The following is an 18,293-nucleotide window of genomic DNA, read 5'->3' as shown; positions in this document are numbered from 1 at the left end:
GTTGAGGTATCGGAGTGAAAAGAAAATTCCGGGTTAGATTCGGTTTCAATCACATGAGGTTGAAAAGAGATGGAGCTTCGGTTGTTGCCTGGATGACAATGGGTTGGCTAGCCTTGGAGAAATGCCCATGAATTAGGAAACCAAGATTCTCTACCTGAATAGGCAAAAAGGGAGAAGTAAACTTAATGATTGAGTATGCATGAAGTACTGAGGCCTACATTTTAAATGATTTCTAACGTTATTTAAAGAAACTGTGAAATTATTATCAGAAAGGTATGAAAATAATTTACATGGAACTGATTGAAGGATTAATTATAAATTATACCCAAAGCTGTTTCAGCTGTTTTCAAACTTTATTATTATTTATTAAAATATTATTAGAATATTTTCAGTGTTATTTTGTTACACGATTTTTTATGCAATTATTTCCTCCTTTTGAATAGAACTTTTTATTACTTACAGTTGCTGAATACTGGTCATCTAAATTGTTTATTTATTTTTCCTCCTTTCCTTGCATGGAACCCGTATAAATTTTTAACGAAACAGTACTTAATATCAGTCTTGCATATATATATATTGTATTACAAGTGTTGGTGATACCATATGCCACACTTCCTTATTGACTTAAGATAATAAGAAGTAATGATCATTATTTCTTATTGTCTTAAGTCAAATTACTGTAATGGTGATTGAAACTGATTTTCAGCTAACGATACCATCTCTTTAAATAATTCACAGCACTCCTGTCACGAAATGTTTTCGTTATTTTCTGTATAATTGAATTACTTTGAATTATAAGATTGATAAAACTTCAAATGAATATTAAATCGAAATTTAATTATATTTGAGATTTTTGAGTGTACGAAACTGAAAACGGTCTTTTAAATAGTATTATTTAATATTTTAATTTATAATAATAATAATGAAGATTTAGTGAAAATTCTTGCAGTAAATGTATAGTTCCAATAATGTGTCCGAAATGTCCATTTTCTATGCACAGTTAATCGTCCACAGTTATCTTCCTTAGAACTTCGTTTTTTAGACTGTTACATATATTTTACTGTTACTTCCAAAGAATGACGTGAAGAGCTTTACAAACTAAATTTATCTCAACATTTTTCACGTACAGACATTTTGAGATGGTTGATGGTTAATGGAATGTAGCAACGCATACGGGGACTACCTTCTAAGAGAGGGGATATCTTCATAGAGGACTTTCTAGGGAAAACTGGCTCATATTCACATTACGCATAGGGAAAATCACGAAAACTAGCCTGTTCGCTTAGGTTTGAACTCAGAACAATCTACCAGCATTGACCGTTAACCACACGGTCACTGGTGAGGCAAAGCCGATTTGAAAAGTGCGAATGTCAAATTCTTTCTTATTTTTAATTATCCTGTAGTTTTTTTTTTTTTTTTTTTTCCTAAACAGCTCCTTGGGAAACAGGGAAGATGATATTGACAAAAGCTGATCATTCGACTAATTGCATATTGCATTCCTATATTGGAACTCCTGTATATAAAAGCTTCAAAGAAAGGTGAATATAGAAGAACTTCTCTTTACTTATCATTCTCCTTTTTTCACTTTCATTGCAGGTTCATGAAACCCCTGAACAGCGAAGGTCAAAAACTCGTCCATCCTGACAGCCCGATAATTGAGCAAAAATGAACAAGTACTGTGCAGTGGCCGCGAAGGAAATGCAAGATGCGAGGTAAAATAACACGCCTCTTCCTCGTTAGGAAAACTTCATGCTCCTGCCTACTCAGTTCTACGTGAGTAAGGAAGATGTGCCCGAGGGATTGCACATAAATTGCACTGAAGAACATCGATGCCTTAAAACAACTGCCAAAGAGGCAAGATACAAGTCATAAAGTAAGCCAAGAACTATAACTATCCCTTCACGTTTCGTCTCTTCCTTTTCCTATCTTCTTATTCTTAAAACTCTAAATATTTTTGTTATTATTATTATTCGATATCAACACCAAATTCATGCTGAAAACAAACTATGTTTTCCATAATCTTAAAAACTTCCATGCTGTCCTGCAAACTTTTTAATGTATAAAATTGCAATCTATTTAGCGTGCGTTTTAATGAAACAACTGGCTGTAGGAATCTTTACTTCATTTTGCTCAAACATTACATCACGTGTCTTACGCGTTGGTTTACTAAACCTAGTCAAAGAAAAAAAAAAAAAAAAAAAAAAACCCCACTATAAGACTTTTAAGAAACATTAAATTTTTCGGAGGAAAGGAATATAGCTATCAACGGGACGAGACTGATAACTTAAATTCATCTAATTCGAGTAGCAATGCTACGCGTTTGCACTTTCATGTTACATATCTGTCCATATAATTTATCTTTCCGCGCACAAGGAAGTTCTGAATACTGAGATGGATCCTGTGCAACAGTTACATGTTTCTGGTGTTGCAAAATAACGAAAGAGCGCTTAATATTCAGCTAACGTTTAAAGAAAGAATTGGTTTTTTAGAAGTGATGATGCCCCTTGGCGTTTTGCACGGCCTTTCCAAGTCCCACTTAAAGTGCTTAGTCCAGCAGCTCATTTCAGCAATTGACCGTCTGCTATACTATTAAAAACTGACAGATTTATTAACGGTGTTCGAAATCAAGCGGTACCGGTTTTTACGATTCTGTATGTTTAATGAGTTCTCGAATTCACAGCGAAAAGGAAAATGAAGGGAGGGTAAAAGCCGATCACGGTGCTTCGTGACTCCCATTCGGAAAAGAACGATGTGACCATGCGGCTCTGACGACCCGTTTAATATGTTATTGTGAGTTTTTCTGCGCACGATGTGACCCGGTCCGTGATTTGCCCAAGTTTTCCTTTCTTGTTCCTTTAAAACACACATTTATCTTTGAAACAAGTCATTTTATTAACCTTACTGTTCATATTCCAGTCTAATCCTCAGAAGGCCAAATTTTTTAACAAGGAAAGTGAAAAATAGGAGAGAAATTCTTACTAAATTTCTATCTTCAGTGTTTATTTGAGAGTACTGCACTGTAAAGTTATCAAACGAGAAAAGGAATGGTTCACTATTTATAACAAGGTAAAAATCCTGTTATAAATAGATTTTTTAGACTGTTACATATATTTTACTGTTACTTCCAAAGAATGACGTGAAGAGCTTTACAAACTAAATTTATCTCAACATTTTTCACGTACAGACATTTTGAGATGGTTGATTGAATTTGATTTATAATTCGTGGAAGAAAAGCAAAGACTAAACTGTTGCAGGAGTGGTTTGTTTATGCTGCAGAAAAACTTTTAAATTTCATCCTCCAATATCAATTATCCATCAATTTGAAGAAACTAATTTCAGACTGAAAGTTTACATTTCAATAGAAAATTCTTTTAATTTACTCTCTTCCTTCTCCAAAAAAGATAAGTTATGATTTATGATGTTGATTAAGTTTTAGTGCCCTTTCATAAGCTTTTAAAATATATTTACATAGGAAATTAAATTAATAGAACTTATTTCAACACACACTTAAGGATATCTAAAAAACTTAAGAAGAATGACAAAATGAGGGAAATAAATGTATGTGCAGAACTTCAATAATTCCTTCCAAACTTAATAAGCAGAACACCATATACAGTTATATAAATTGTATAGTGATGGAAAAATAAAAGATACAGCCCAAACAACAAAAGATACAACTGTGAATTTTTTAATTTTCCTTAAGCCCTCTTTAGAAGCTGTCACTTAAATTATAGGTTTCTTAACCCATTAAACCTGCAATCAGGAAAACCTATGACAGATTAAAAATAAAAAGAGATTTGAATCCTTTATTTTGAGGTCACTGCTGAATCAAGCCAAAAACTTCACAAAATAAATAATCAATCCTTCAAGTTTTTACTTCCTATTAACATACTAGCTTGAAATGGATTTGACAGCAAATGGACACTTTATGTCAAATAGCTAGCCAGCAAAATAAAAATTTAAATCTACATGCTTGGTACTCACAACGGTTAAATTAAAAGTTGTAATGATGTAACAAAAAGATAGAAGTAATGAAAAACAATTCAAAAAGGAAACTGTAAAAGGTATAAAAGTCCGTTCCAAGAATACTTAAAAAGTTACACTGTAATTATCCTCTATTTTTATTTGATTTCCAAATGCTTTTTACGTTATATGTTTAAAAGTACATATATGTAAATGATTGTATCTATGAAGAAAAATAATAATTTTTAAAAAAATCCATATCGTAACGCTAACTAAATTTATTTTTGTATCCATAGAAAGGGGAAGAAGGAAGGAAGAAGCTTCAAAATGGAGAATGCCATCGAACGGTCACGCTGCGACATCTGGGAAGCAGCAAAGAACTACGTTTATTTGAAGGTACAGCAATTAGGCAACAGATGGCAGCACTTGCCATGGTAAAAATTAGCCAAGCGAACAGTCATTTCACCAAGTTGAACAACCATTTCACGGTAAAATCAGGGCTTGCTCTTGAGGTGACATAATTTATGAATTCGTGAATAAATAAAAAAAATACGCATTAATAATAATATTTTATGTAAAAAATACAGTGCAAAACCTAGAACTAATCAGAATTTTTATATTTTCAGATTTGCCAGCAAGTTTTTGTGGCGGTTCCCAACCGCCACAAAATTGTAAAAATAATTACCAGGAAATTTCTCCCTCTTACTTAATATCAATAATTAAAAGTCCAGATCGCAAAAAATGGATAAAATAGCAAGAGATCCTGCATTGTTCGATATTTTGAACTTCAAAATAAAATTGCTAAACTGAAAAAAAATATTTTTTCCCCCTTTCCCCTCAAAATTACGATTTGATATGCAAAATTGCACACTTTCTTAGAATTTTCCGCACAAAATTCCCAGATTTAGTAAAGATAATCAACATGTCATACATAATTTGTTCACTATACTAGCTGCTGAATATTATATATGCCAAAGTAATCTTTATCACCAATATTTCAAAAAATTAATAATTCCTATTATGTATTAAAAAAGTTTAATTTTTTATTTAATTCAAATTTATTAATACGAATTTCAATAAAACACATGCATGTAAATGAATAATTATCTTTTCATTCGAAAAATTGAAGACCAAAGCACAATATAAAGAGAAACAGTGATTTAATGAAAGTTAACAGTTTTATTTGAAATTCTATACATAATAATTACATAAAAATTTGAAATGTATCCTAAATAAATGAGAAAAATAGGAAAAAAATAATTTCATACCTTGGAAGAGCTGCTGAACAGTCACATTTATAACTGCATTTCACCATTCATTTCTGAAGCTTAGTTTATAAACTATTTTACTTTAGTTGTAAAATTTGTTGTTTTATGCTAGACTAATTAATTTGAAGTTAGAGCTCTTATGCAGTGATTTATAATCTTACAAAAATATTTCAAAATTTATTATTTAAGTGAATTTTAATTGTGTTAAAAATAATTGTAGTGTTTTTACTTTCCAACTGTAATGCTTTTTTTTTCTTTTTCATTCCCTTTTTTGTGTTAAAAAAATAATTGTAGTGTTTTTACTTTCCAACTGTAATGCTTTTTTTTTTTTTTTTTTCATTCCCTTTTAAAATGATATTGTTTTTCTCTTAAAATTTCTCTTGGACATAAATATGGCATGTGATATTCTGTAAACAGTGCTCTTTTTTGCACATCCAAGATACATTTAATAAAAACATCTTTTAAACTTCATATCATCATTACTAACAAAATACATGTGTTATATTTATTATGCAACCAATAAACATGCCATCAAATATATATATATATATATATATATAGTGCTATATTTTCCAGGTAATACAAACATTTTTAAAAGTTGGACTTCATAATAAATCCAATTATCTTTAAAATCTTAATACCTGAAAAGTATTTGCTATCATAGTTTGTCTTTCATTTTACTGAAGTAAATTAAAATTCATTAAAATTGTTAAAGATAACACATCAATATATCCAATATAAGATATTTTCAATTTTACTGATTTAAAAATGAAACTATAAAATGTATTAAAAATCTTTGTTATTTTAAGAAATAAAAGTACCATCACCATAATTATTAACATGCGCAATTTAGTTAAGCATCAGTCAAAAGTACAGGGTGCTCACTTGATAGAAAGCATGGCATGCTTTAAAATTTATTTTGGTACATCTTTTATTTTTAGCTAACATTTCATTTTAAAAGTTATAACAGAAGAGTTCATATACAGTAAAACAAAAGGCAATTTAATTAAAAAGACAGAAAAATTTGCACACTCATATTTAACTAGGAAAATACTAAAATTAACCATTTAAAAGCAGTTGCACATGCAATTTACATTAAATATTGTTTACATTTTTTCCCCCTTTCCAGGTCATTCCACAGAGAGATACTGATTTATTTTAAACATTGATTTAGCCTATCCATGCTTAAGAAGTTTACTCAATAAATCATCTACCTAATATTTGAGATTCTAAAAAGATAATATCGAATACTATGATATAAAAATATAAATGTTAAGAAACATAGAAATAAAAATAAATATATTTTAAAATTTACTCTTTTGAAAAATGTGCCAAAAATTTGAAAGCTTCAATATTAGGCTTCAACTTACTTCCATTCATATACAAGAATGATTTAAAAAAAAAAAAAAGTTATAGTGCAGAAAAAAAGGGAGGATATTTTTTATTATGTACTACATAAATTTAGTCTTCTGTCATTCAACATTAACTGTAATACTAAATGGAATATTTCTTCAGAAGACAAAATTTTAAAACTATATAACTGATTTATTTTACAAGAATTTTACCACTTTAGTAATTTCAGAATTACTTTTTTGGCAGGTTTTTGTACAGATTAAAATATTTAAAAAAAATAATACTTATCAATGTTATATGTCTAGTATTTTTATTTATTTATTCTTATTTTGAAAATTCTGTTGATTTCCCCTCCTCTTAAATAATGAAATGGCTTTCTTTCAGGAATAAAAACTACATTAATTATTATAAAGGTCAATTGTTATTTATCAAATAATTAATTCATTCAATTATGCAGCTAGTTTACAGAATATTTTTCCCAAATTATTATCTTTATACTATAATGGAGCAAACAGTTAAGAAAACATTAAAAAATGTATAATTCCTACCACATTGATTTCTATATGATATTAATAAAAACAACATTCTGAAAAATAAAACTAAAATTTATTAATTTAAATCATTTTGCACCCTGTACATTGACATATTTGTTAGTAATGAGCTATTTTTTTTCTTTCTCTTTTATTGATCAGTCACAAACAAAAACATGCTCACATGCATGTTAAACTCACACATACACACAAATTGAGAGGAAAAGAAACAGGAGAAGGAAAATGTTAGGAAGAAATAACTACTAGACTAAGCACACAGAAAAAAAGTGAAGAACTAAATGCAGCAGGAATAAGCCAATCCCTTTTACAAAAAGAAAACTTTTTACGTGGCTACACAATACAATTTGATTTATTTCATTCTTGTTAAAAAAATTATTACTTTAGATTATCATTACAAATCAATATATGTGTGGACAATATTTTTATCCTATAAAATCTTAAATTTAAATCTAGTACATGGTATCTAGTTTTGCAAAGCAATTATTAATAAAGCTTTTTGAACTGATCATTAATATGAACTTTTTTGAACTTATCATGTTACAAAATAAAAATACTGATGGCTCTTATTTCATAAAGTTTATTTATCTGATAAAGAATTTTGTTCTTATAATTTTGAATTTATTATTTCTCATTATTAAAGCAATTTGTTTTTACAATCTAAATAAAGATTTGTTTTTTACAGTCTATTTAGTTTAATTACCTTTAAAGGCTACTTGTACTTTAATATTTAATTTAAATTAGCTGCCATTGATGTATTTTTTAAGTCCACTTTCAAATTTATAATTGAAAAGTGTTGATTCCCTTAAAAAAAATTCACTGTTTGTAACAGAAATAAATAGTGTAAGCAAACAAAGTTTTCTTCTAGTAAAAGGTTTTGCTCAAGCGAGGATATTTCTTTTTAATTAAAAAAATAATAAATAAATTATGACAAAGTTCAGGCAGGAAAAAAATGCATTCTGAGGTTTGTGCACTTTTTTTTTTTTAAACTTTCAGTAATTCATTGTTTTCATGTTTTGTTTTTTCTCACCTGATTCTGGATCATCTGACTGTGAGGGGGTGGGGGCTGCGGGTGAGGGGACGGCTGCGACACTGGCTGCTGTGGTGGCGAGGGCCTCATGTGAGAGTTCTGCGGAAGGGAGAAAGCAGGGTTTTTGTTCAAGGGCTGGCAGCAGCTACACATTCACTATGCAGCATTACAAACTACACTACATAGTGATGGGGTGGCATTCCTCATTATTCAAGATTAAAGTAATTTAAAATTTAAGTGTTTACACCAGAAGTAAATTAAATCCAAGCTAAAGAATATCTCAAATTTTACATTTTTTAAATGCATTTTTAAAGTAACTTTTATAAAGTTAGATAAAACTTTTAATATATCAAACTAATCATTTTTAGTTGGAACTTTATATCCTTACAAAACATTTTAAAATTTAAATAACATATCACTTAAATTACTCATGATAGACAGGATTTACTAACTGCAAAATATAGCAAATTTCCAAAGTATAGCAAATTTTGCAAAAATGACACTTCCAGAATTTAGCAAATTTTACAAGAATAGAAAAACTCTAGAAATTCATAGAACAGAAAACAGCACTCACAGATAAAAATGTATCTTAAGAGTTCAGAAATGCAAGTTATTTTTTTTAAAGAAAATACAGAAAGATAAGTAGTAGAAAACACAGTTTTTATTTTTACATAATTAACAAAATATATTTATATAAAGTATAGGAAACTTTCTTTCTAAGAATATAAAGACTATTTTCAAATACTTTTTCAAAAATATTTTAAATGTTTGTAGTAATCCTTTACATTGACTAATTTAGGATCTTGAGGTATTAAAATTCACTTAGAAGGGATTTATTTTTATTTATTAGAAATTTCTTTTTATATTTCAACTACAAAGGCCCAACTAAAAACACCATATAAATTAAAATAAACAGTAAATATTTTGCTTAATACATAAAAAAACTATTTTATATTTTGGAATTTCAAAATGTGCTTTTTACAAAAAAGTGAACATATCCCATGTAGCTGAAATATAATGAATAAAAAAGGAAGGCATAGTAATATACTTGAGAAAATGAGAATATGCCACTCCATCTCATGACTCTACAGAATACAAAAGGCAGAGAAAATATTTAGCACTGCAGAGTCAGCCACAAAGAGCAACATTTGCTACATTGAAACAACATGCACAACTGAAATCTAGATGAAAGAGATTCGAGAATAAATTTAAAAAGAGTTTTCTCTGTCAGTTCCCCTAGATTTAATACACTGGTTATTTACAAAATATTTATTATATATAAAAATTCTTATCCATTAAAAGCGAAGATCAGTAAAACCAAACTTAAGCCAATTATTCTTTTCAAAGTCAAAAATGCAAAGACAGGTAGAGGGGACCTAAGTAAGCAGATTTTGAATAGGAATGTGTGTGTGGTAATGTTGCATCGAACCGGTAGACAGCGCTGATGAGTGTGGCATATAAAAGCAGTGCACTAGCTAGATTCTTCATTTCCCACATGGATCTCAAGCAACATGCATTATAACACCAATGCAGAGCTTGCTGACATACATTTCATGTATGGGGGCTGCACAAGGAAATGGATTAGATGCTCAAAGGATGTACAGGGAGCGAGCAATTCCCGGATAGGAATCAGCCGGATCATAGAACATTTAAGTGTCTTCGCTGGGAGTTAAGTACAAGTGGATCATTTTATGCGTACAGCCGTGATTGCAAAATATTGCAGAATTCCTGCAGTAGAAGAAAGAATATTAAACACAGTAGGGATAGTCCTTCATCAAGCTCAAGATCTGTAGATCATGCGTTGGATGCGAGCCATGCAACTGTTTTGAGGACTTTACATGAAGAAGGAATGCATCTGTATCATTTACAGAAAGTGCAAGCAATGACCCCTGACGATTACCTTCCACATCTGAGCTTGGACTGTTGGTGGATGAATGTTGGTCAGTACAATAGAGATCCAACTCACTTCAGCTGGAACAGTGAGAATCACCTAGACGCTGCCTATGGCCATTAGTGGACAGGACAAGGCAGACCAGTTCCTTGGCCACTGCATTCCTTTGATTTAACCTGCTTTGATTTCTTCTTTTGGGGTCATATTAAAAGCCTCGTATAGGAAAGTCCTGTCACATTTGCAGATCGTGTTGCCTGCTTATCTGTTGCTACAGGACATTTGTTTGACATGCCTGATGTCTTTTCTAATGTAACCCAATCCATGCACCATTATCTGAATCTTGTATCATTGTTGGTGGCCACTCTTTTGAGCACCTATTGTAAATTTAATTTTTTTTTCTTTTGTCTCTACTTGTCTTTTCAGTTTCCTGTGATTCATACTGCTTTACTTACTAGTGCTTTAATGTGGCATTACAGCACACACATTCCTATACGAAATCTGCTTATTCAGGTCCAATCTACCTGCCTTTAAATTTTTGACACATAGTTTTGAACCACCCAGTATAGATTATGAATATTTGACCCCCTGGGTGGCCAGGGTTTTCGCTAAGAAAGCACAAATTTCCCAAAACTACTATGAGAACAAATTATTTTTTTGATTTTAATGTAAAAACTCTACTGGTATTTCATACCTGGATTTGTTTTCTTTTGATATATTGCCTTAATTTCATTGACATATTTTAATATGCACGTATATATACGTTCTTACAGTTATCACAATAAATATTCTAGGCCGTATATATACAGCCTTGCCGCTTAGAGGGTTAATAAATCCTAATTGCAAGTAACTATTTAAAAATAACATTATAGATTTTACTTCATTTGCATATTTGAATTACTCTACACAGCATTGCTGAAATAAGTTTAATTCTGTTTGTGGGCCTCCAGAAAAAATGCGAAGTGCTAAATGGCAAAACAAACCATCTGCTTGCCACCATTTAGAATCAAACTTGTTCGAGTTTATGTGGCAACACTTGCATCCTAAAACAAAAATGCTTTCAGCACTACTAAAAAACATTAAAAATTCCATACCAATAAATAAATTAAAGCCCAGTTCCAATTTATTTAAACTGGGCTTTAATTTATTTATTATCTTTTTTTAGTTTGAATAATTAATATGGATTTTAATGTATTAGCATGCATGTAATAAATAATTGTTTATGAAAGTCTCTTATTCTTTTCACTATTTCATAAATGTTGTTCCATTTTGTAACAACGTTTATGATTGGTGACAACAAATGAAATAGAAGTAACATTTAAGCTTGGCAATGATTAGAGCTACACTAATGTAATAATGCTCTGAATCAATATTTATTTGATATAAATGAAGATATATTTACCATTTAATTGATATATCTTTTTTTCGCCCATTTCCTTCTCTCTCTACCTTTTTAGAGTTGAATTACTTTTTAATTAATCAGTTCACAAAAGTACATTTCCCCCCTTCCTGTGAAAGGTTTTAAAATTCATGTATAAATCTTTTGACTAAGTACTTTTTGACTATGATGTTATAAGGTATTCCTCCCGTCTTCCTAGCGTACCTTCGTGGTTTAGTGGTTCTGCAAGCTGGGCCGGTATTCCAGAGGTCCGTGGTCTGATTCCCGACGAAGGCAGTTGCTAATTTTTCATCTCTCCGGATTTTCCAATTAACCTAATGTCTTTACAGTGGTGCCCGAACTAGAAGGGTGTTGGATGAGAATTCTCCATACCCAGGATTTGGCGAGTGGGTCCCCTAAAAACTATAGTCGCCCTTTAAATAGGGGAGTATATAAGGTATCTCTCAGGCTTTCCTAGCATGCCTTCATGGTGTAGTGGTTCTGCACACTGGGTCGGTATTCCAGCCCAGTGTGCAGAACTGGGCTGGAATTCGTGGTTCGATTTCCAGCAAAGGCAATTGCTCATTTTTCATCTCTCTGGCTTTTCCAATTAACCTAATGTCTCTACAATGTCATACATTCTTCAAAATAAAAATTTCAAACTATTAATCAAATTAGAATTTTTTCTGTCTTCCTTAATATAAATTCTTAAAATTTAATATCCAGTGATTTAAAGGGGTAAATTTTTGGTGAATATGCAATAATTCTGGGTGTAGTAAATAAAATTTATAATGCTTATTTTGTTTATTGATGTTATTAATGATGCATAATGCACATTTAATTACTGAATGATCGCATAATATTTCAAAAAGAAAAATTACACAGCTGTAACATGAGAGTTAAATTTCAGACTTTTACTTTCCATTCATAAGAATTTAAAATAATTTTTTATTTACTACTTAGTAACTTTTATTTTTAATGCTAATTTTTAATTGTTATTAAAATGAATAATTCAGAAAAATAGAGCAAAGTTAATAAATTTTCAAAATCCATTTAAATAAAAATAAATCTATAAATTTAAAATAAATTAATCTACTTAAATTCTTAAAATTTTATGAAAATCAGATGTGTATATATATATTTTGGATGGAGCGAATGATAATAATTCTTATATCAAGAATGGGATCATATCAATCAAAAAAACAACATGTAGAAATATTTTCCCATTTTTATTATATTGAAATAACCACATCTGGAACTGACAGAGAGTTATGACAGAAAAAAAAATAGACATTGAATCTTGCACACCATTTATAAATATCCAGTCACACATTTTCTGTGACTAAATCACTAATACAGCATGAGGTTACACAGTGAAACAAATGCCATGTTACCTTGATAATAAAATAAAGAAAACATGAAAATAACTGGAAAGTCTAAATATTATTGCATTAAAATATAATAAAAATTTCTTCACATTTTTAATTAAAGGAGGCATTTAAACATATTTTACTAAATAACTTTTTTCTATTATACACTTTATTATTACTGAAATAATACAACTTTCTGTGTCTACAATGCCTTATCCTGAAAAATATCTACAAGGTCTAGATGAAATATGCTGCACAGGCATGCTATGTTCTTTATAACATTCTAAAATATTAACAACATTATCTTCGTTCTTGAATCTGGAATTGTTATCATATATACAACAATGAACACTAGTAATCGTAGCTTTAAATTACATAAAATACGACATTAATTTAAGATACAGCCGATAGATGTCAGCACGAGACGATGGTGAAATTTTACATCCGCCAGATGGCAGCACTAGAAGAAATTAGGATTTCTGCCTGAAGGTTGTAGCATCATAAATAGTTGCACTTAGTTCCTATAGATGGCAGCATCGGCGATACATCTCTTAAAACGAAAAACTGATTTTTTAACCATTTACATCGCATCACTTAATTCCGTAAATTTCAGCAACGTTTGATTTACATAACTAACACTTAAGTATTTATATTACTTTGTGGAACATGCGTAAATGGAATTAAGAGTTAACAAGGAAAAATAAATTATATTGATTCGCGTTATGATCTCTTTATTTATTTATTTTATTTTTTTTTAATTTTTTTTTATTTTTTAGGAAAATTATATTTTTGAGGAATAAAAAATTAACTTACAGGAAAGAAGCCTGCAGGAGCCATTGGACCTCCTGGCATGCCATCATTTGGCGGTATTTGACCTAATGGGCTGGGTGCTGTGGGATTCTAAAATAAAAATAAATAAGGAAAAATTATGAAAATGTGATAAAATATTTAATAAAATAACAATTTATACATAAGATGGCGGCTTAATATATATCTCTAATTCCCAGTTTCATAGCAAAGCTTCAAAATATGAGGATTTCGAATTATGTTTCCATCCCTGATCCAAATACATGTAATTGTTTAATAAACACTTAAGAGATGACATTCTTCAAGCAAGTAGAAGTATATGCAATTTTGATGCAGATTTTATCCATACGTGTATCAAATATAAAATTATCAATTTACATTTTTTCTACAAGATACTTTTAGAATGGTTTCGTATAATTCAAAATAATTCTTCTCACTACAAAAAAGACATCATTATCCATTTGGAATACTTTCTACTTAACAGTTAACCTTAACAATTTGGATACCCGTGATCTCAACTCGCGCTGAACACGTAATTAACATTCAAGAGGAATTAAAATTTAAACCAGATGCAGGACCTGGAAGGCTAAGAAATTTTTATGTCTTTATTTTTATTCTGTTGTTATAATTTAGTTAATATTATTAATCTAATTTTTAAGTTTTAACAACTATATCTCATATAATAAATTTTATTTTTCTGTTTTAATGCGATACTACAGAATCTGCTGGAAATTGATTTTCTAAACATCCAAAGAACCTACTTTAAAAAACTCTTACGGTGAACACCTTTTTTAAAATTATAATTTATATTTTACTCGCACTCACCCCCTTTAAAAAAAAAAAAAAAAAAAAAAAAAAAATTCTAAAGAATGCTAAATAAAAATTTGTTTGCTACTAAGAAAGATGTAATACTACTAAAAACACGCTTTAAAAAAGGAGGGTTTGACACTATAGCAAATTAAACATTTATTATTATTAATTAATACATTAAGTTATTTTTTACTTTATGTATAGAAAGCATCTATTAAAGACAATTAAATAGTGGACGGAATCAATTTATAAAGAAGTGCTAAGAGAAATAATAATCGAAGCCACCGTACTATGCTTTACTTCAGCGCGTGTATTTTAAGTTTGTTACCGAAAAATATTCCGCGAGCTAACCACACTTTCTCTTTCCCCTTCTTATCAGCACCAGGAGCAACTAATGCATCATCGATCGCGCTATAAATTCCTGCGGAGGGCGTACAACCAAAATTTGGAACAGCTGTCGACTTTCGGGCGCGCTTTTCCAACGGCAAGGACGTCTACGCGTGGTCATTTGCTGCTGCCTTTGGCGACTTCTATCACCTTGTTGGCAAAATATTGAAGATTTTCGGAAGTGCTACACGCAGACGTAGAGATTTCCCCCATCTGCTTGCTATCAGTACTCAAAAATATGCAACAACTTCAGGCGCCGTTTTCATTATGTATTTTGACGAATAACCTTTTACAACAATTACTTAAATAACACAGCAACAAATTAAAGCTTAATAAACGAAGCTGAAAGAAATGAAATTCAAATTCATGCATTATCGCTGAATAACTAAAAAGCGAAAATAAAGTAACATTCACACACACCAGAAGTGAACCAATAAGCCAAACCATGAGAAAAAATTCAAAATATATAAGGAAGGAATTTTTAACTCATTGCACATTACATTAACCTTTAAATCAGTAAAAAAAAAAAGTGTCCGTAACGGTACAGTTCAGTTATAATCATATTTTTTGCTGAGAATTTTTAGATATGTAATGAATTATTCGTTGAAAATGGCCAACAGTTTCCTTTTAAAATACAACAGACGCAGTATTTTCTCCCAAAAGGATGAAAATAATAAATAATATACACACTCAGGAAGGTAAAAACGTGAAGTGCGGGATCCGTGTCAGATCAATTGTTAAAGTTAATTCAAAGTTTTGTCTTGAAATAACCAACGCATTTTTTTTTTTTTTTTTTTTTTTTTCCCCATCGGATTTTCTTTAGTATTATACTATTTTTCTATCCCAAGACATCGGAGGTTTTTCGTATTTTCCGGTTTTGGCAGTGATATCCAGAAAAACCAATTGAAAACAAAATGATTTTCTACATTTTGTAATTAAATACACGTAAAATGTTTGTGTAAGTCTGGAACTTTACGCTCACTTTTTTTGGTAATGAAAAGAAATCCGATAATAGTCATTTTTGAAACCCAATTCCCTCCTGTTAGGTCATGAAACCGTAACCTGCTGAATATAATGCAGCTAGGTTTGGTTGGTTGGGTTTGTTTAATTATGGAGAAGCACGGGAGGGCTATCTGCTTAACCTTTTAACTGTCATGCCCGAGATAATCTCGGGCACAGCACTGGTGTTCGAAAATGTCACGCCCGAGTATTACTCGGGGTAATTTTTTTTTTTTTTTTTTTAAGTGCATCGTATTGTTATACCCGAATATATATCGGAAGATGTTTATTTCGGCTTCATCTCTTTGTCAAACCCGACTGTATCTCGGGAAAAGTTAATGCGCGCTCAGTTCAATAGATGACAGCACTTTACTGAAGATTTCAAAGGTTAGAGGTTATAAGTTCTTTGGTTCAAAGTGCATGGGATCTTTTTGTTGTAAAATGGCGTCCAGTTCTTTGAAACGTTATATAGATGATTTAGATTCTTCAACCGAAGATGAAGGATGTGTGTTTGATGAGCAGTATTCATGATACTTCCACGGTCAGCCTCAAAAATAAAAAAATGGAGATATACTCAAGGCGAAGATTGTTTCTAATTGCAGTCTAACTATGGGTGGTGTAGATCGCTGTGATTAGGAAATATCCTTTCATCCAACAATCCGTTAAACGTCAGAAAAAATATTATAAAAAGATATTTTTACATTTACTAGACAAGGTACTTTGGAACTCATATTTGCTCTATAAAAATGTAGTTGGGAAACATATTACATTTCCAGAATTTCGAATCCAAGTTGTAGAAGAGCTTTTACATAAATACGATGATGCAGCTTCTGGACAAAAGAATGTTGGCAGACCACCTACAATAGATAACCCTGCCCGTCTTACTGAACGACATTTCATATCCCATATTCCTCCTACTCCTGCGAAACGTGCGCCTACAAGACAGTGCAAAGTGTGTTGTTCGAAAAAGGATAAAAATGAGGAAAAGATAAGGAAGGAATCACGATTCTGGTGTAGTGATTGTGGAGTTGGTTTGTGCTTGGAAAAGTGTTTCCAGTTGTACCACACAAGACTGAATTACTGAACTACTAATAAGTATTCACTTATATTTATTTCTTTTTTAGATAATAATATTTTTTTTTTCATTTTTAGAAAATAATGCTCCTATAGAAGCGAACTTTACAACTGCCATGTTGAGTGGCAGCCGCCTCAAGCAAATATGCAGTGGCTACAAAACTTTAAAAATTTTACCCATGTACTTCAAAATATCAATTTTTAACTACTTAAGAATATTTTATTTTGTACTAAACATTTGACTTTTGCAATAAAAAAAATTGACAATTTGTGTACCCAAATCATCAAAATAACTTGACAGTTAAAGGGTTATGGGGAAAGATACTTTCGTGAAGAACTTTCTAAGGGAAACTGACTCGCATACACGTTATACATGGGGAAAACCACGAAACGCCCATTCAGCCAGCCCGTTCCCCGGGACTCGAACCCCGGAGCGAACTACTAGTCTTCAGCGACTTTACCGCGTGAGGCTGCTATCACACGTCGGTTTGTTTCGGAAGAACCAACTGTTTGGAACAATTTTTCTGCTTTGTCACAACAGCCAATCACCATAGATCGCTTTGGGGTTAACACAGGGAAAACTGGTTTCCCCATTACAAACAAGCTGATAGCATTCGAAGCTGATTGGTTGAAAATGAACAATTTGCAATATTTTTGGAAAGGCAGCACTTGTTCGAAACAGTTGTTCGTGTGAAACTAACACCGTGTGATATGGGTCTAACGCAGCTACAAGGAGAGACTATTATTACACGATCTCACATACCCTTGTTTAGGAAGTTAGAAAATCGTTATTTGAAATAGTATTATCACATATATCAGCTGATATATCCTGGCTCATAAAAAATAAAGACATATTTCTTATTTTGTTAAGATAACCAACATTCCTTTAAATAAATACAAAAACACTTATAATTTTGATTATATACACAGGTATTTTTGAATTTTATTTTGTTACAAATGAAATAAGAATAATACTAATAAGTACTGCACTGACTACCAATAAGTATTTGGACACCTGGTGGTAGAAAATAAAAACTGACTTTATTCAAAATCAACAGTTGGTAGAGCCTCCACGAGAGGTAATTACAGCGTGGACCCTCCGGGTCATACTTTCCACAAGTCTTTGTATGACAGCTAGTGGTATATTCTTCCACTCGGCTTGGTGAAGACATAGAAGTTCATTCACTGATTTTGCACGGGTAGTGCACCCCTGAATTCGGCGATGCAACTCGTCTCAGAGGTTCTCGATAGGGTTCAGGTCTGGACTCTGGGCAGGCCAGTCCATTCGATGAACTCCATTGGCCCCATACCAAGCCTTGGTTAACGTTGAAACATGACAACTGGCATTGTCATCCTGAAAGTAACAGGGGTCCAACCCGTAAAACTGCCACAACGTAGGAAGCACATTGTCATACAAA

General features: G+C 31.2%; 1 protein-coding gene and 1 long non-coding RNA gene across 8 annotated transcripts in view; one reads left to right on the top strand and one right to left on the bottom strand.

Moving 5' to 3' along the window:
* Positions 1-5,098, top strand: part of LOC118193933 (uncharacterized) — a 66,461-nt gene extending 61,363 nt beyond the window's left edge. For both annotated transcript variants that reach the window (XR_004759021.2, XR_004759020.2), the window contains 2 exons: positions 1,597-1,873; positions 4,260-5,098. This is a non-coding gene — a long non-coding RNA (uncharacterized LOC118193933). The remainder of the gene's footprint in view (positions 1-1,596; positions 1,874-4,259) is intronic.
* Positions 1-18,293, bottom strand: part of Ssdp (Sequence-specific single-stranded DNA-binding protein) — a 377,018-nt gene that overhangs the window by 170,619 nt on the left and 188,106 nt on the right. For 4 of the 6 annotated variants that reach the window (XM_085823632.1, XM_085823630.1, XM_085823633.1 and 1 more), the window contains 2 exons: positions 13,612-13,698; positions 8,163-8,261 (listed from right to left, as the gene is read on the bottom strand). In XM_085823632.1, the coding sequence (XP_085679758.1) occupies positions 8,163-8,261; positions 13,612-13,698 (186 nt within the window). The remainder of the gene's footprint in view (positions 1-8,162; positions 8,262-13,611; positions 13,699-18,293) is intronic. The other 2 variants (XM_085823635.1, XM_085823634.1) reach the window with 1 other exon arrangement.

Source organism: Stegodyphus dumicola, chromosome 9 (assembly GCF_044657685.1).
Source record: "Stegodyphus dumicola isolate Sdum_Otavi_A_Nest chromosome 9, ASM4465768v1".
NCBI lineage: Eukaryota > Metazoa > Arthropoda > Arachnida > Araneae > Eresidae > Stegodyphus > Stegodyphus dumicola.
The sequence above is the reverse complement of the archived record's forward strand: the minus strand, read 5'-3'. Positions and strand labels throughout refer to the sequence as shown.